The sequence below is a fragment of the Haemaphysalis longicornis genome, unplaced genomic scaffold (genome assembly GCF_048455015.1).
Source record: "Haemaphysalis longicornis isolate Haplotype H1 unplaced genomic scaffold, Haemaphysalis longicornis Haplotype H1 scaffold_1, whole genome shotgun sequence".
Taxonomy (NCBI): domain Eukaryota; kingdom Metazoa; phylum Arthropoda; class Arachnida; order Ixodida; family Ixodidae; genus Haemaphysalis; species Haemaphysalis longicornis.
Window position 1 is genome coordinate 397940067 of NW_027526203.1, and position 15190 is coordinate 397955256.

Consider the following 15190-nt stretch of genomic DNA (forward strand, 5'->3'; position numbering starts at 1 on the left):
TTTATTCTCAATTTATCTTCTTGTTACCGGAGGAGGTGTAGTATCACTTTGCTCCATGAGGTGCACTTCTTGTTTAAGAGGCGATAAAAGTACATACATATTGCCTATTTACAGTTTAATATGGTCTTGTGACTTATGTACAAGGAATACAAGCTTGCAACAAGCGGGCATCCTGTTTGTGTTGTCAGGTGTCTGTAGTGCTCTGGAACTCAGTAGTGCAATGGATGCTGAAGTGGTCTGCCCTCTCTCCCCCTCCCCCCCCCGAAAAAAAAGATAAAAAGAGCTGCACCAAAGCATTAATTCAACCACCGCTCTGTATTTTGTACAGCATCACGCTCCACAACAAAGTGAAGCCCGGCACCATACACCCGCCACTTGTTACAATCAGGTACGCGGAAGCTTCCAGGGACGCCTACGAACAGAACTTCAAGCTGCCGGTGCGTGAGAGAAAAATGTTTCATTCGTCCCGAAACATGGTATTGGGGGGTGGGGGGGTGGGGGGGGAGTTGGTAAGATGATGGCAGCCGTATTGGAAAGCTGACTGCCGTCGTGGTTTCCCAAGTGGACATTTCTGTTAATACAGTAAAAACCTCGTTACAAGAGACACTTGGTTATAAGAGACATTCGAATGAAAATGATTTGGTTGGTTTTCCTATGTTCTACATGTTAGCAACTTTGCATACAAGAGACCTTGGTTACAAGAGACATGTTTCCCGGGTCCCTTGAGTGTCTCTTGTAGTGAGGTTTTACTGCACTGTAAATGAGAGTTTATGCGGAAAGATTAATGGGGCTTACTTCCAGATATAGAGAGCGAAGGTACGAAAGTGGCTGGCGGCAAGGTTTCAGCAGTATTTTTTGCCTTAGTGATCGGCAAAAATTAGATAAATAAAGTAGTTGTAGCAGAAAACTCCTCATTTCAGTGAATAGCGGGACAAGACAAAATAGTCGGTAGTGCGGTAAAGCGAACTTGTAGAGAGCAATTTTGCGGAAGTTAGACACGTTACGAATGCCGGATAATTTTGTAATCATAGTGAGACCGCGTGGTCGCTCTATCATTTTATATTGCTACATTGCCACTTTGAGAATTCAAAATACGATTACAAGTGCAATATGGAACGAAATTCTTGACTCAACATTTTGACTGTATAGTAGTGCACTTCATGTTTCCAGGCTTGCCACAGCTGTGGTTTCTGAAGAGTCCAAATTGTGGTCCAGCTGCTATTGCAACAAAGGCACCCCTGACAATTTTCATGTGATGGTTAGAGTTATACATCCATACGTATAGCATGAAGGAATAGGTGAATCGAAAGGTACATGCCATCATTGTATGGAATAATCAACCACTTTGAAAAGTGGTTGATTATTAAATCTGCAAAATGCTGTGTTATTTTAAGGGACACAAAGGCTGGATAACCGTCTGTTTTAACCGAAAGGTCACGGCTTGAGTAGTTTTTTCAGCTTTCATTTGATGACAAATGCTGCTCTGTGGTACTTCTTTCTCCTGTTTCCCCTTTATTTTTTTGCTGCGTAAAACAGCGCATCAGAAACGGAGGAGGCCAAGCGCTACCCACACTTCGATCAGGCCGTGAGCTACTGCAGGAAGTGTAAAGAGTATGAGCAGTATCTGGACAGTCGGCTTTGTAGCCTTGCTGTTTCCGCTAATATTGCCCCGTTTTTGCTGCTGTTTTTCATATATGTACGCTGGCAGTAACATATGATCGTACTCACGCCCACCTTAGTCAATCTTTTGAATATGCTTGTTTACATAAAGATCTATTCAATAAAGGAAAAACTTGTGTACAGTAAAATCTTGATAAATGGAAATCGCTTAAACGGAATTGCCGCTTAAACGGAACAGTGGCCTGTAAGTTGGTTGGTTTTGTATTCAGATAATGTAAAAAAAAACTCTCGGTAATCTCAACTAAAATTTCCGCGTCACCGTGTAAACGGAACCAGAAATGGAACTTCTTGTGAAGCCCATTGGCATGAGAATCAGCTTTATACGGTTCCAGCTGTTTCGGTTTTTTTTCTTCCTCCACATTTTTTTTTTTTTTGACCTTGTAAGCTTCGTCTCGTTTGTGGTCAGCTGTGTTAGCGCAATGAATGCAATATCGCGGTTCTTGTTCCTGTCGTTCGGTCTCAATTCAAGATGGCAAGGTAATAGGGCTCAGCTCCTGCCGCCTCGTTCGTGCCATCGTGGTGCTATTCGCGACTCATTACACCGCATTGCCATCTTCTAAATTCGGTGGCTCGTAAGAGCTCGCGAAGTTGAGGCCTCTAGCCTCCGTGAAGATGCAGTTGCAAGGGCTCAAACAAAAATAATTGATGCATTTTGTAGTGCACACTGACTCGTTGTTGCCAAATCAACTTTGTGAATGCTGTGCCTAAACCTCTAGTAGTTTTCTTGCTTTCTGAAAAACTATCAGCTACATTCACCTTCTAGTGCTTAGAGTTCCGTGAAATGGTATTAAGAGTGTTTACGCACATAAATTTGCACCTTAACACATTTATCTCAGTAAACGGAACTCCTGTTAAACAGAACTAATTTTTTCAGTCCCTTGAAGTTCCGTTTATCGAGAGTCTACTGTACAACTAAAACTGCCTGATAAGTTTATTTCACACGCCCTTGGTCTGCTTGCTTTTCTGCCAAGGACAGTGCAAGATGATAGCATTTTCACTGCCCCCTCCTTCCTTCCCCTCGCATCCATACCTCCCCTTCAACTCCTCCCCTACAAATGTCCTTCTCCCACGCCGTTTCCACCACATCTCCCACTCTACTCTTCTTCCCCTCACTCTCTCCCACTATACTTCCTCCCTTTCCCCTCTCCTCCTATTTCTCTGTTCCCCCTGTCCTTCCTTATATATACTTCTGATTCCTACACCCCTCTCCCTCGTCCACTTCACCGTCTTCATCCTGCTACATTCCCATTTTCCCAATCTCCACTTGCTCTATCCCACTCCCTCTCTTACCTCTCTGCCTGCTACACCCCTAGCTTCTTCTCCCTCCTTCCTTTCCCCCATATATCTTAATGTCTCTCCACTCTTCCCCTCCCACTCTTTCTTCTCCCCTTCCCCTCTTTTGATCCAGCAACCTCTCCCATGTCATGTGATGTGTTCATGGGTCATACGACCCACCTGTGATCACTAATGGGTCACCGGCGAGTCAGTCACTGGTACTTTGTAAGTGACGAGTTACTCGTCAGTGACCCTCTCATGAGTATAGTTGGTCTACCATTGACTTGCGTAGGATCTGTGGTGGGTCACTGGTTGATCACCACTGATGAATAACCAGTGACCCACTAGCGAGCAGCTGAAACTTCTGAGTTTATTTGGGTGACAGACACAGACAGGCTCAAATTATTATGTTTACGTGGCCCAAAAAAGTCTGTCTTTGTTCAAGCAAGATGCTTAAACAGGCTGCACCAATCTGTTTCATTATTCATGGTTTGTGATGCCACAAACCGTAGTGGAAAGTAGTGTATGGGCTGGTTCTACCGCTTTTCACACTCTTGGCATTTTCTTCATGATTTAACAACTCCTGCCACAGCAAGCTATGCATTTGAATTCTCAACACAGAAACCTACCAGTAGATAACTTTTTTTCACACTTTATTTACCCTTTAAAATGCTTTTTAGTATTTTTAAAACATTAAGAGTAAACGCAGAGGGGTCGTGGTGTGTTAAGCTTGCTTTCTTTTAGCAGATCTCATTCTCCATCACGTATTCATCAGACCATAACCAGGCTGCCCAAGATATGCCTGTAAGTGTTTGTCCTTCCAAATTCACTTTGTATGTTATTTTTGATTTAAACGTGTCATTTTCTGCTTAGTTGCAGGGAAGTGATGAAAAAAAAATATATGAAACTCATTTCCATAGTTTGAATTGATGTGGCTGTTGAAATGTGGTCTTGTCTGTGCTTAGACTGTGTGAAACATATAATTTGGGAAGCTGATTTTATTTTTGACTAGCAATCTTGCCCGGCTTTGCGATACTTTCAATTTAAAAGTTGGAAAATATTCGGAGAATGGGTGTGAAAGCTGTTCACTCGGCTAATAGTGACAAAAGCAGCCAAGGAGCACATAATAACAATGTAGGAAGCGGCTGAGATTTGCAAGTCGACGTGGTCATAGTGAAGAAAAAGATAAGGCAGTTATTTCAAGCAGAGCATGAACAAGCTGCTACCGTGACGGCCACCTTCCTGCACCATTGTCATTAAAAAAAAAAACTCCACTGTACCTGGAACACACTTGTAACCGGCTTGAGGGGCACAAGTGCCTCGTTCATTCTCTTGATCAAGATTGAAGTGGTTTTATAACAGCTTCACTGTAACATGATTTGATCAGTGGGCTCCATTTTCACTAAAACAGTGAATGCTGCATTGACTGTGATTTATTTTGACCATGATCTATCGGTACTGTTGGCATTAATAATAAAATATATGCAATGCACGCTGGAGGGCCTATGGGCATCTTGTTCATTCTGTGGTCTGAGATTAAGAAGGTGTAATTACAGCTTTGCTGTACCATCATTTGATGTGCACCATTTTTTTTCCAGCTGACGTTTACATCAAATGTAGCTTTAGTGCATATTTGTTAAAATTAAGTTATAGCGTGAACTTAATGCACCTTTTCTAGTTTGTTTCACTTTTCACTGTGAGCATGAATCGTGTTTTAAAAATATCACTGCAACCATAACTTTCCTACGCTATGTTTATGGAGCTGATAACCAATTGGTTTCGATTTGTGTTTTAATGCAGATTGCGATAGGTGTGCTGAGTGCCCTAGCAATTCTGTGGGCTTGTGTTCAAACCTGGAGCTGGACTCGAAGGTCAGGAAGAGTGTCCATCAACATTTTGGTACGTCTTGGGTGTCACTAGAACCCCACGGATCCCTTTTCTTAGCATGTGCCACTGGGGACCCAGCTAGTATGCTATGTATTTGTGCAATGGGAGTGTACTTCAGGTATCCTGTTCGTACGAGCTTTAGCAATGGTGAAGTGGTGAGTTTTAGCATAATAACGAGAAACTTACAGTTTGCACCCCAGTTTGTCTACAATGGCACTATGGAGTTGGGCCCGAGCTTTTCCTTATGGCCACGTGGCACTGGGGGCTTTTGCCTATCTCTCAGCTGACCCACAAGTTAGTGAGAGTGATTTCACTGCATACACTGGAACCTTCGAACGAATTACGTACAGCCTTGAATTCAACATAAACAAGGAAATTGTAAAAAACAAAACCACACAAAATTACCACAGCAGTAAAATTATTGAAACAACCAGTATTGAGGAGTTTGAAAAATTGATATCTGACTAGCAATGTTTGCTTTTGTTTGCATGTGAAACCTTTTCTATGTTGTTTAAAGTGCATTGTTCTGTGTTATGACTTCAGTATTGTACTGTTGCTTTTGTTGTGCCATGTGCACCCACTCTGCTATGGCCCCACGTTGGGGCTAGCAGCATTGCAAAGTAAATAAAATAAATAATAAATAAAAGAAAATAGAAATAACCGGTGTTGTGAATGTTCGATTGGCTTTGACGTTTTTCTGACCGCATCTAGATCCGGTTGGGTGTCATCCCTTCACCATAGCACTGCATTCGCACATGTCAACCCCGTACCAGTTACGTCTTTCCAGATACGCATTTGTTGTTCATGGGGCACTGTGTGTTTGTTGTATATATGTTGAGTGCTGTAATGTTTAATTATAGCTGCCTTTCGATTTCATGTAATTGGAAGAAATATTTGAGAGAAACACTATATTGGGTAAAATATTGGGCATTTAGAAATTGCCATAAAATGTAAAAAGAAGGACAAGTGCTACCAGGTAAGCAGGGTGCCAGTGCCTTTTAAGACTATAGATCTCTGTAAAAAAAGTTGTAATGTCACGTGACAAAGAGTCCTGTTTGCTTTCTGTAGTTGTTGTACGTTACTTCCTGTTTTTCATTAGCTTGCTCACAGGGACAGTCGCCAACAATGAAGTTCGTTATGCCGTATTGGATTTCTTGCGAGGAGGTTCATCACGCTGTGCTGAAAAGGTTATTCTTAATGGACACCAAGAGATGACAGTTTGACGGTGTGAATGTGGTGTGATAAAATTAACTTTTATGGCTCCCAAACAAACCTAATGCCATACATTTCCAATGGAAGAGAAGGCATGTTTGGTGCTGTGTTTTTATCGCAATGCACTGCCTATGCTTTAGAGCATTTTATTTACAAGCATATATAGATGCTATTATTAGATGTCAGAAATATGATTGGTTATTTATAATTTCTTTGCTTTAATTTCAAGTTATGAAGCCCTATACATGTCTACTGCCAACTGGGGAGAGCATAAGAAAAAATTGAGCGTAACAGCATTTGTTGCGTAGGTTTGTCATGTGCCTTGCAGGTCAAGCTTAGGGTCAGTACGGTAGTAGTTTCGCACATGCTCACGGTCGTTCACCACATGCTCTTGTGTAGTCTTTTTTCCACAGCATAGGCGATAGTACTTCCACCCAGAAAGAACCACTGTGCAGGTGTGAAGAGAGAACCAAACTACTGCTGTATACCCCCCATAAACTTTTCACTCTTAAAAATGCCTATGTACCTGAATGACCAACCTTCATGATCAACTGGAGGGCAAAGTGGACCAATGATGCCATTCAAAATGTTATCCGATTTAAAAAAAAATGTGGCCTGTTGTGAGCTTATGCAATGAGAACAGTGCATTTTGCAGTGCGTGTATCACACTGCAGATCACAATTCTTAGTCAAATTGCATGTGGGCCCTCATTATTCCTAAAAAAATTCCCCGCATTTCCCCGAGGGGAAGAATGTGAAAGTGCGAATGCACGAGTTGAATTTGCGCGGTTCGGTAATGTTCACGAAAGAGAGATCACACACACACACACACAACTACAAAGAAAGAAAGATGAATTTATTCACAGACACCTATTTGTGTTGTCGTTGTACTTGATTGCTAGAGCGGATCTCAGCTTTGAAATTTCGTGTCAGTACTCCTTTAAGCAGGTGCATTAGCCCTTCTCACGCCCGATTCTTTGCCAATCCCCCACGTGGGTATGTGCCATGTCAGCGGCCAGGCAGCGCGCGCCCATCTCCCCCCGTTGCCTAGGAAGACGAGGAGATTCCTGGCCAATCCCCCACGTGGGTATGTGCCATGTCAGCGGCCAGGCTGCGCGCGCCCATCTCCCTGTGCGCGGACATCGCCGGTGGACGCAGGTTCAGGGTCGCTTAAGAAGTGCATTCGCACTTAAAATTGTTTCCTTTGGACGCACTCACTGGTCATTCAAGTGTACTGAGGCAAAGCAGACCCTTGAATGTTTTTCAGCATATATAGGGTAGTACTAGCAGTAACGCAATCCTGTCAGGGGAGCAGAACACATTTTTTTTTCGATATAATCCTAAATATTAGTAGTACCCCTCTGGTTTTGGTCTGACCTTTGGTTCTGGCATGCCGAACCGAAACCAGATGAGATCCCTTTCTGGAAAGAAATAACTCTCTTCTCACATGCATATTTCACGTAGAAGTGAAGAGCCTGTTGAAAAATGGCCCATAAAATTCCACATTGGTGGAAAACAAAAAATAAATCACTAGAACCTCTCATCTATTTGCTTCACTGCAAACTGTCTAAATGCAGTAGGATTTGTGGGACAGACGCGTGGACAGACCACGCAGCCACTGTGTGCAGCACCGTTTATAGAACCAAGTTTCTAGTAACCTTGGTGTCCTAAACGTTGGTGTGCACCATGAGGCTGTGATGAGGGCATCCATCACTGAGGCACGCAATGCCCAGCGAAGCAGCGGGCTGTTCAGCTGCCTATCTGCTTGCTTTGCTGAAGGACGTGCACTCCTCTACCCTCTGTGTTCTCACCTGCCCTCGTATCCTTCTCCTCCACTGCCTCCCCTTCAACTGGATCCCTCCCCATCCCCACTCTCCCTCCTTTCTCCACCCCCTTTCTTCCTTACCTTCATATCATCCCCTCCACCTCCCACTCTTGCCCATATGCTTCCCCACTGCCCCTTCTGCTCAACTCATCTCCTATACCTCACTTACATTTTATGTTGGTTCTGACTCCACATTCCCTCCTCCAGCTCACCCTCCCCTCTGAGCTACATCCTTCCCATCCTCTTCTCCTCTCCATTTTTACCGCTCTTCCTCTTCCCCTCCACTCTTCCTATCCAGCTTCCTTCCCCCAGGTAATCTGTGGTAGGCCACTGATTGATCACCCCTGCTGGGTACCAGTGGCCCACCAATTGCCAGTGAGTCAGTGGCCCATGGCAAGGAGGCCCATGAGTAACGTTTCTCCCTGACTCAGGTGACAGTCAGACACACCGAGCTCTCCCCATGGGGCACTGTGATTGTAGTCGAGCATGTGCTGCTGAGGATTGTTGAACGTACAGATTTGTGCCTACAAATTTGTGCCTTGGATCTTGCTTCGTGGCCTGTCCGTTGTTTTTTTCTAGTGTAACTAAAGCCATTTTTACAACTGTCAGTTCTTCTGCTCTTATAAATGATGGAGAATTTGCCACAGTCTTTGAAAGGGGAGCTCGTAATGTTTTAGTTATCGCTGTAACTATTCTTTTGTACACTTCCATGGTTGGCGTCCTTTCTTTAGCTTTGCAGCAAGATGTAAAATTGCCGCTATTGTTTTTTCCCTAGTGAAAAGTAAGTACTGTAGCCTGTGCCGTTAGCAGGTCCTATTAGCCCATATCTCGCTTTTTTTTTTGTGCATGTATGTATTAGGGCTCAGTATTTGGTGTTTCTTTTTGCAGACACTTGTCAAGCTCATCATCTACACTTGTGCCAGCTTGTCCAGTGTTTTCTTAATAGTGGTCCTGTGCACATGTCTTAACTGGCTTCTAATGTACAAGGTGAGAAATAAGCCAGAAATATGAAGTATTACTGGGTACTGTAGCCTAAGGCTGTATTTTTATAATGTTGTTTAACTTCCGATCTGCTGCTCAAATAGTGTGCTAATAATGTGTTGATTGCCTTTCATGACACCTAATAACATCAATTACCCTTGAGTGATTGGTGGGTATTACCAATTGCCAGTTTCACCAGCCTTGAATTAGGGAATCCGGCAACCAAGAAGCATGGCAACTCAAACAGCATCTTGGTTTTTTGTATTTTTGGTTAATCACGTGAGGGCAGTGGATTAGAAGGTCTTTGTGATTTTGTGAGTTTGTTCAGTTTTGTTGCTGTTCGTTTTTTAAATAAATTGCAGAGGGTGCTAGATTAGATACATCTAACAGTTTTGTTAGTTCATTTTCTATTTTTGCTTTTTTTTTTTGCATGGGGGCACTGAATTAAGGAGAACTTAGCAAATTCGTTACTTCGTTTTCAGTTTTGTTTTTTCTAGATAGTTTTCATTTTTAGTTTTCTGCTATGAACCAGATTTGGCTATCAGTAGCCACATTGGGCAATTTGTCTTTCCCTTTGGTTACATTTTTTTTTTATTCTTTTCTTACAGTTTCTGCATTCACGCTGTTATAATGACTACATGTCATAATTATGCCAATTGCGCATTTTTGTGCAAGTATATTTTTGGGCAGCTACTGTTGCAGTACATTAAAATTCAAACCTAGTGCATTAAAATTCAGCTGCAATAGAGTTCTGAACTTGAAGTCATGAGCATAGGCTTACATTCTCCCTTCTGAAATGTTTTATTTAAGACAAGCCTGGCAGGTTTTAACTGTTGTTTCAGGTTTTAGAAGATGCACTGATGAACTAAGTGCAATGCCAGCTTTTATTATGTCATTTTTCTCATTGCAGCTACAAGATGTTGTGCACTTACTTCTACCAAGTCCCCAACAGGAGAAGGAAATAATGTTGTACATCATCTTTGCATTTATCATGAAGGTAAACTAATGAATTCACATTGCACAATGCAATAGGGCATTTATGTGTGTGTGGGAGGGGGAGCGCGTGCATGCATGCTTGCGATTCGTGTGCATTGCAAATTGTGCGACTCGGGCAGGAAAAAAGCATAGTGAGAACTCCTTACAATAATGAGCTTTCAGCATTATGACTGCTATGTTAAAAAGTCCTGACAGACATTCACCACCACTGCTTCAGTGTACATTGGGGTGCTGGGCTGCCAGTCAGTTTGTTGGAACCCCTGCATGCAAAAGCCTCAACCTTAGGGTCTCTGCAATTAATCTTCATTTTGCAATTAATCTTTTGTGTGTAAAGGCCCAACCACATGGACGCATAAAATCGATGTACGCATCGACGTAGCTCGGTGTAAGTGCGCGTAAAATTGGTGTACTCCAGCATACACTGAATGCATTACTACCTGTGCGCTTGTTGCACCAAAGTCTGTGCAAACCAGATATCCGTGCACTGTACCAGCGCACCGTGCGCGGAAACCAGTTTCGCTGGTGTGTCCAAATGGACGAATGATTGGCTGACGGAGTTTTTAGCGAGATTGAGGCTCTGTGTATTCCCTACGCATTTCTTCCCAGGTTGAAAATGAGTTGCCATAAAGAAAAATAAAAGATAACAGTTCTGGTTTGCTCGATCTTTGTTGTGTATTAAGCCTCAATCATGGTTACAGAAGAAAAAGAATGGTATGTGAGCAAGAAATAGCATTGCTAGGCAACACCCAGGATAGTCAGCATGTGGCACACCAGGCAGGTGTGTTTGACGCACATTTTCTGCTATTGTGCATAACCAAGCTATGCCCATTTGAGTGCTACCACTTGCATTCACATTAGTGAACTGGCTTTCAATCTTATGTGTGAGCATATATGTCCCATCATCAAAGATGCATGTTGTGGGTGTAAGAAGCTTGGTAAAAAAATTGGCGCTGTGCCAAGTTAATAGGCAGCTGTCATGGCATAATAATGTATGTAATTTTGTTGTTAGAAATAGGCAAAAAATAAGTGAAGTAATTAGACAAACAACAAGGTAAACAATTAGATAAACCATAAGAAAATAAATGTACCAACAATAATGGAGAAAAATGAGAGAGAAAGTACACTCATGCAAAAATACGAATTCCCTTCATGGAGTGGCTTTCAAATTTTTAGATTGATAGCTCTCTATGTGTGGTTTTGCTTTGCAGACAAAAATGTGTTCCAAAAAGAGGTCGGTGCTAGAGCACTGCACGGGCCCGGGCCGGCCTGAAAGCCCGGGCCCTACCCGGCCCGCGGGCAGGGCCGGGCCGCCCGAAGTCGATTATCGGCGGGCCCGGGCCGGGCCCGGGCTCGACACCATGGGCTTGGGCCGGGCTCGGGCTTGAATTCATAGGCCCGGCCGTTAACAGTTCCGACGTGAAGTGTAGAAAAGAGCATAAAAATTAATATTCTGAGTTTACTTTTACGCGCTTCTTGATGTTAGTTGTACACATTGTCTTAAAAACGTGTTTTGCTAGGTCTGATAGTCACTACACTGTAATTTTAATGACATTTCATGTACTGCATCAAGATTTTATATTTTGGTGTATAACATATCAAAGATACGGTTACAAGGAATGCCTGGAGCTGTGCACCTATGTCTATGTACGTGTGTTTTAGATGTCGAACCAATTTAAATGCGGCTGCCATGGCTCGAAATCAAACTCGCGTGCTAGAGAAGCGCCACCACTTAACAACCACTGCAGAGAAAACATTTCAACGCATGCACATACTTGTGGATTCAAATGGGGAGCAAGAAATTTCAGCAATACCAACTTGTGACCGAGACAACCACGTGAAGTTGCCAAGAGTCTGGTCATCAAAGGAGATGGTGTCTCTCGTGTAAGAATACGAGCTATTATTACGCCGATGTGGCGGGAACTGCACACGCTGTAAGCTAAAATACGTGCACTTTTAAACCCTTATTTTTTTAGTTTCAATTCAGGACGGGCTTGTACAGACTAGATGCTCCGTCTGATTTCCCGCTACGAAGACACTGGACCAAATATAATCAACAAATTTTCTTCAGCGTCTAAGACCGGGCCTGGTCACACACATGCGGGCCCTCCCTAGGCTCAAAAATAAATGACCGGGCCCGGGCCGGGCCTGGGCTTGAGACGACAGGCCTGGGCCGGGCCCGGGCTAGGCTCACTTATGAATGCCCAGGCCCGGGCCGGGCACGGGCTTGGTGTTACGGGCCCGGGTCGGGCCCGGGCTTCACAAAGCGGTCTTGGGCCGGGCTTGGGACTTAAAATCAGGCCTGTGCAGTGCTCTAGTCGGTGCAACTGTGGCCGACCACAGTACTTCTGGCTCTGTTCCATTCCCACTGCACCATTGATACTTCACGCTTTTGTTACCGTGGGAAAAATGACTGATTTTGAGGGGTCCAAGAAAACATTTTTTTTCTGAGAAAAAAATTGGTTAGGTACTAGTTACAGGAACACAAAATGCAGATTGTTTAATTCCCTTTCCAATAACCTCAGTTTTTTAAATGTTTTAATATATCATAATTGTGAAAAAAATATCAAAATCAAAATTTTTGTGAAGTCGTCTAAGGTGATAATAAAAAAGGAGTTTGTAACAAACTACTGATAGTAGAAAAAATTTCGAATATACATTTTGTAGAAAAACATTTCAAAAACACATCCTAGAAAAAATTTTGACTTGTGGGGAACAGTTTTTCAGATACAAAAAAAATGTTAGCACGCTGGGTGCCCATGCCATGCGGTAAAGCCCAACCTCCATTTTAAAATGTGCAATTTCGGGTGGTTCCCTGGAAGAAATCTGGCGGTTTGACATTATCAGAGGCACCAATTTGTCTCCACGGGACAAAAACATCTTGTCAATGACTGACTTTGCATTTACGGCCAGCACAGTATTCAGGACAAGCACGCGATGTGGAAAAACATGCATGGAGCTGAAAACGAAACTTGGTGATTGATGCTTGTTGACGTTCACTCTCAGTTATCTCTCAAAACGTAAACTTGTAGTTTATTATCATCTTCTGACTCACTATTGTAGCCTTGCTTGCAGGAATGAGATGCGATGCATTAAAATCATGCCCTGCAAACTTTGGCCGAGTAGCTGTTGTGCGATAAAAAAGGTCAGTACTACGAGCCTCCTGCATTGCGGCGCCACCTAACATTTCTGAAATGAAACAGTACAAAGCTTATTGGAGACTCCGTCCGCATAGACGGTTCAACTAAGGAGCAACACTAGACCTCGATCTGGAGATACCCCCATATGGAAACGAAACTGGCAGGCGAACAGCTGGCGGTGTGTAAGGCTGGTTTGAAGCACTCTCCTCGCCGGAACTGATATCTGGTGACTGGGTGTTATCTTTTGACCTGCATCGGAAGTTCTTATTGCAGAAAACGGGTTAGGGTGCTTTTCGAGGATCAGTAGCGGACGCTCAAGGCACCAAGGCAGGTAGGCTTGAAGTTGGGTAACTGTGTGGTAGCGCCAAATATGAATTTCGCGACGCAGAAACGAAATTGAAACTGTTGTAAACTGTTTGTGAATGGTCCTGTGTTAAGTAGAACTGCAACACGACTTTGAACAATGCGCACAAAGGCAATAAACCTGCCTAAAATCATAAAGTAACTTTGTAAAGTAACTTTGTAATAAAAATTCGCACCCTAAGAATCGTATCACCGAGAGTCCACTGTAACTACGAATAAACACCGATACAGTCTGCGAAAGCACGTACCGTTCGCCGTGTATATGCTTCGCGACTTTGCTGCTGAGACACGCTCTGAATTTATTTTTTTTTTTAGTTTTGGGTGGTTTGAATATTTCGAACCATAAATGTGTCATTCGAATCGAATCGAATACCAAAAAATTCGAATCGAATATTCGAAGTTTCGAATATTCGCACACCCCTAGAAATAACACATAAACATAGAAGCACCAGTGCATACGGCGTGCACTATGCCGACCGAAGCTGCACAGCCGTCGGGCGCGTTGGGCTTGTCTGACACGACACTGGCCAACTGGCACAAGTGACATCGCCACTTACGTGACCCTGTTTGTCTAGCACACCCAATTTTTCACGAATGATTGCCATGAACTGTAACAAAAGTAAGCCAGGTATAAATCCAGTCAGAAACAGAGCAAGTCAGGACAGCGGTTCTCGAGCAGTATCGTCCCACCATCTATGCAGGCATGCAAATATGGCAATAATTTAGACATTTCCCCGTTCTCAGCAGCCTTAGTCAACATATAACTTCCGTTTCAAGTACCTTCCCTGAACTCCAAACACACGATTTAGTGGGAGAACTAAAATGTTGGCTTACAACATTTAATTTCTCAATGAATAAAGCATCGTGTGCTGCCTGACAAGTGTGGGGGGCACTATAGAACACCAAATCTTTTGAATAAAACTAATTTGAATGTTGTCATCATGGCCCCTTTAAATTCATGCATTCCTGTGGAGCGTGTGTTCAGTGGCTTTAGTCGATGCCACACCGCAGCGTCCTTCCAAGTGTTCCACCTGTGCTGTGCCATCTTCCAAATATCTCCAGCGCCCGTATCAGGGCTTGACTGAGGCTATGTTTTCTAGTCACCATAGTGATTGTGCTAGCATGCGGTTTTCATTGCATCCACGTTTGTTCGTTAGCAGGTGCGTGGAACTCAGAAGAGGCCTTGGTTTTCACTATAGGATATTGCATGCAGTCACCCAAAAGGGGTTCCTAAGTTTTTTCATGTTGCTATTGGTCAGTGCTGACCTCGCTGTCATTAGAAATTCTTGGCTATGTATAGACATACTCTGTAGTTATAGACGTACTCTGTAGTTACGAGTCATTGCTTGTGATCATCATTTAGATTAAAATTGCACGAATTCCTGCTCCAGTTTTAGTGTTCGAGGAATATTTTGTGCATCACCGGGAGTAATCTTTATTAATCACTCACCTGTGAGGTTGCACCTTCAAATTAGATAAGGGTCCACACTGGGTGCTCTGGTACGTTCGTGTCTTGGACAGTGCTAATGGTGGTCGCATTTTCCTGTTTCTGGTCAGACGTTATACCTGCTCCACGTCGTGTTCCTCCAGAGTAGTGCAGACATTTTCTTCCTGGACTGGGAGAGACCTCACACAATGTCCAGAATACTGCGTCCGGGACGCAAGGAAGCACCACGACTCTCAGTGGCCGAGGATAATGCCTCGCAAGTCAGGCCACGGGTAGGTAACAAAGTGCTAGATGAAACTGGTCTGCACTTCATTTGGCAAATATATTAGCATCCAGCTACTGTGTAATAGTGTTCAGCATGAGCCAGCGTTCCTCAACACTACTGTCA

The 15190-nt window shown here is 43.4% G+C and overlaps 1 protein-coding gene across 2 annotated transcripts in view; it reads left to right on the forward strand.

Moving 5' to 3' along the window:
* LOC144155357 (meckelin) overlaps positions 1–15190 on the forward strand; it is a 62772-nt gene that overhangs the window by 23928 nt on the left and 23654 nt on the right. Inside the window, exons 15-20 of one of the 2 annotated variants that reach the window (XM_077686729.1) lie at positions 329–437; positions 3703–3759; positions 4756–4854; positions 8767–8865; positions 9770–9856; positions 14913–15074. In XM_077686729.1, the coding sequence (XP_077542855.1) occupies positions 329–437; positions 3703–3759; positions 4756–4854; positions 8767–8865; positions 9770–9856; positions 14913–15074 (613 nt within the window). The remainder of the gene's footprint in view (positions 1–328; positions 438–3702; positions 3760–4755; positions 4855–8766; positions 8866–9769; positions 9857–14912; positions 15075–15190) is intronic. The other variant, XM_077686730.1, reaches the window with a different exon arrangement.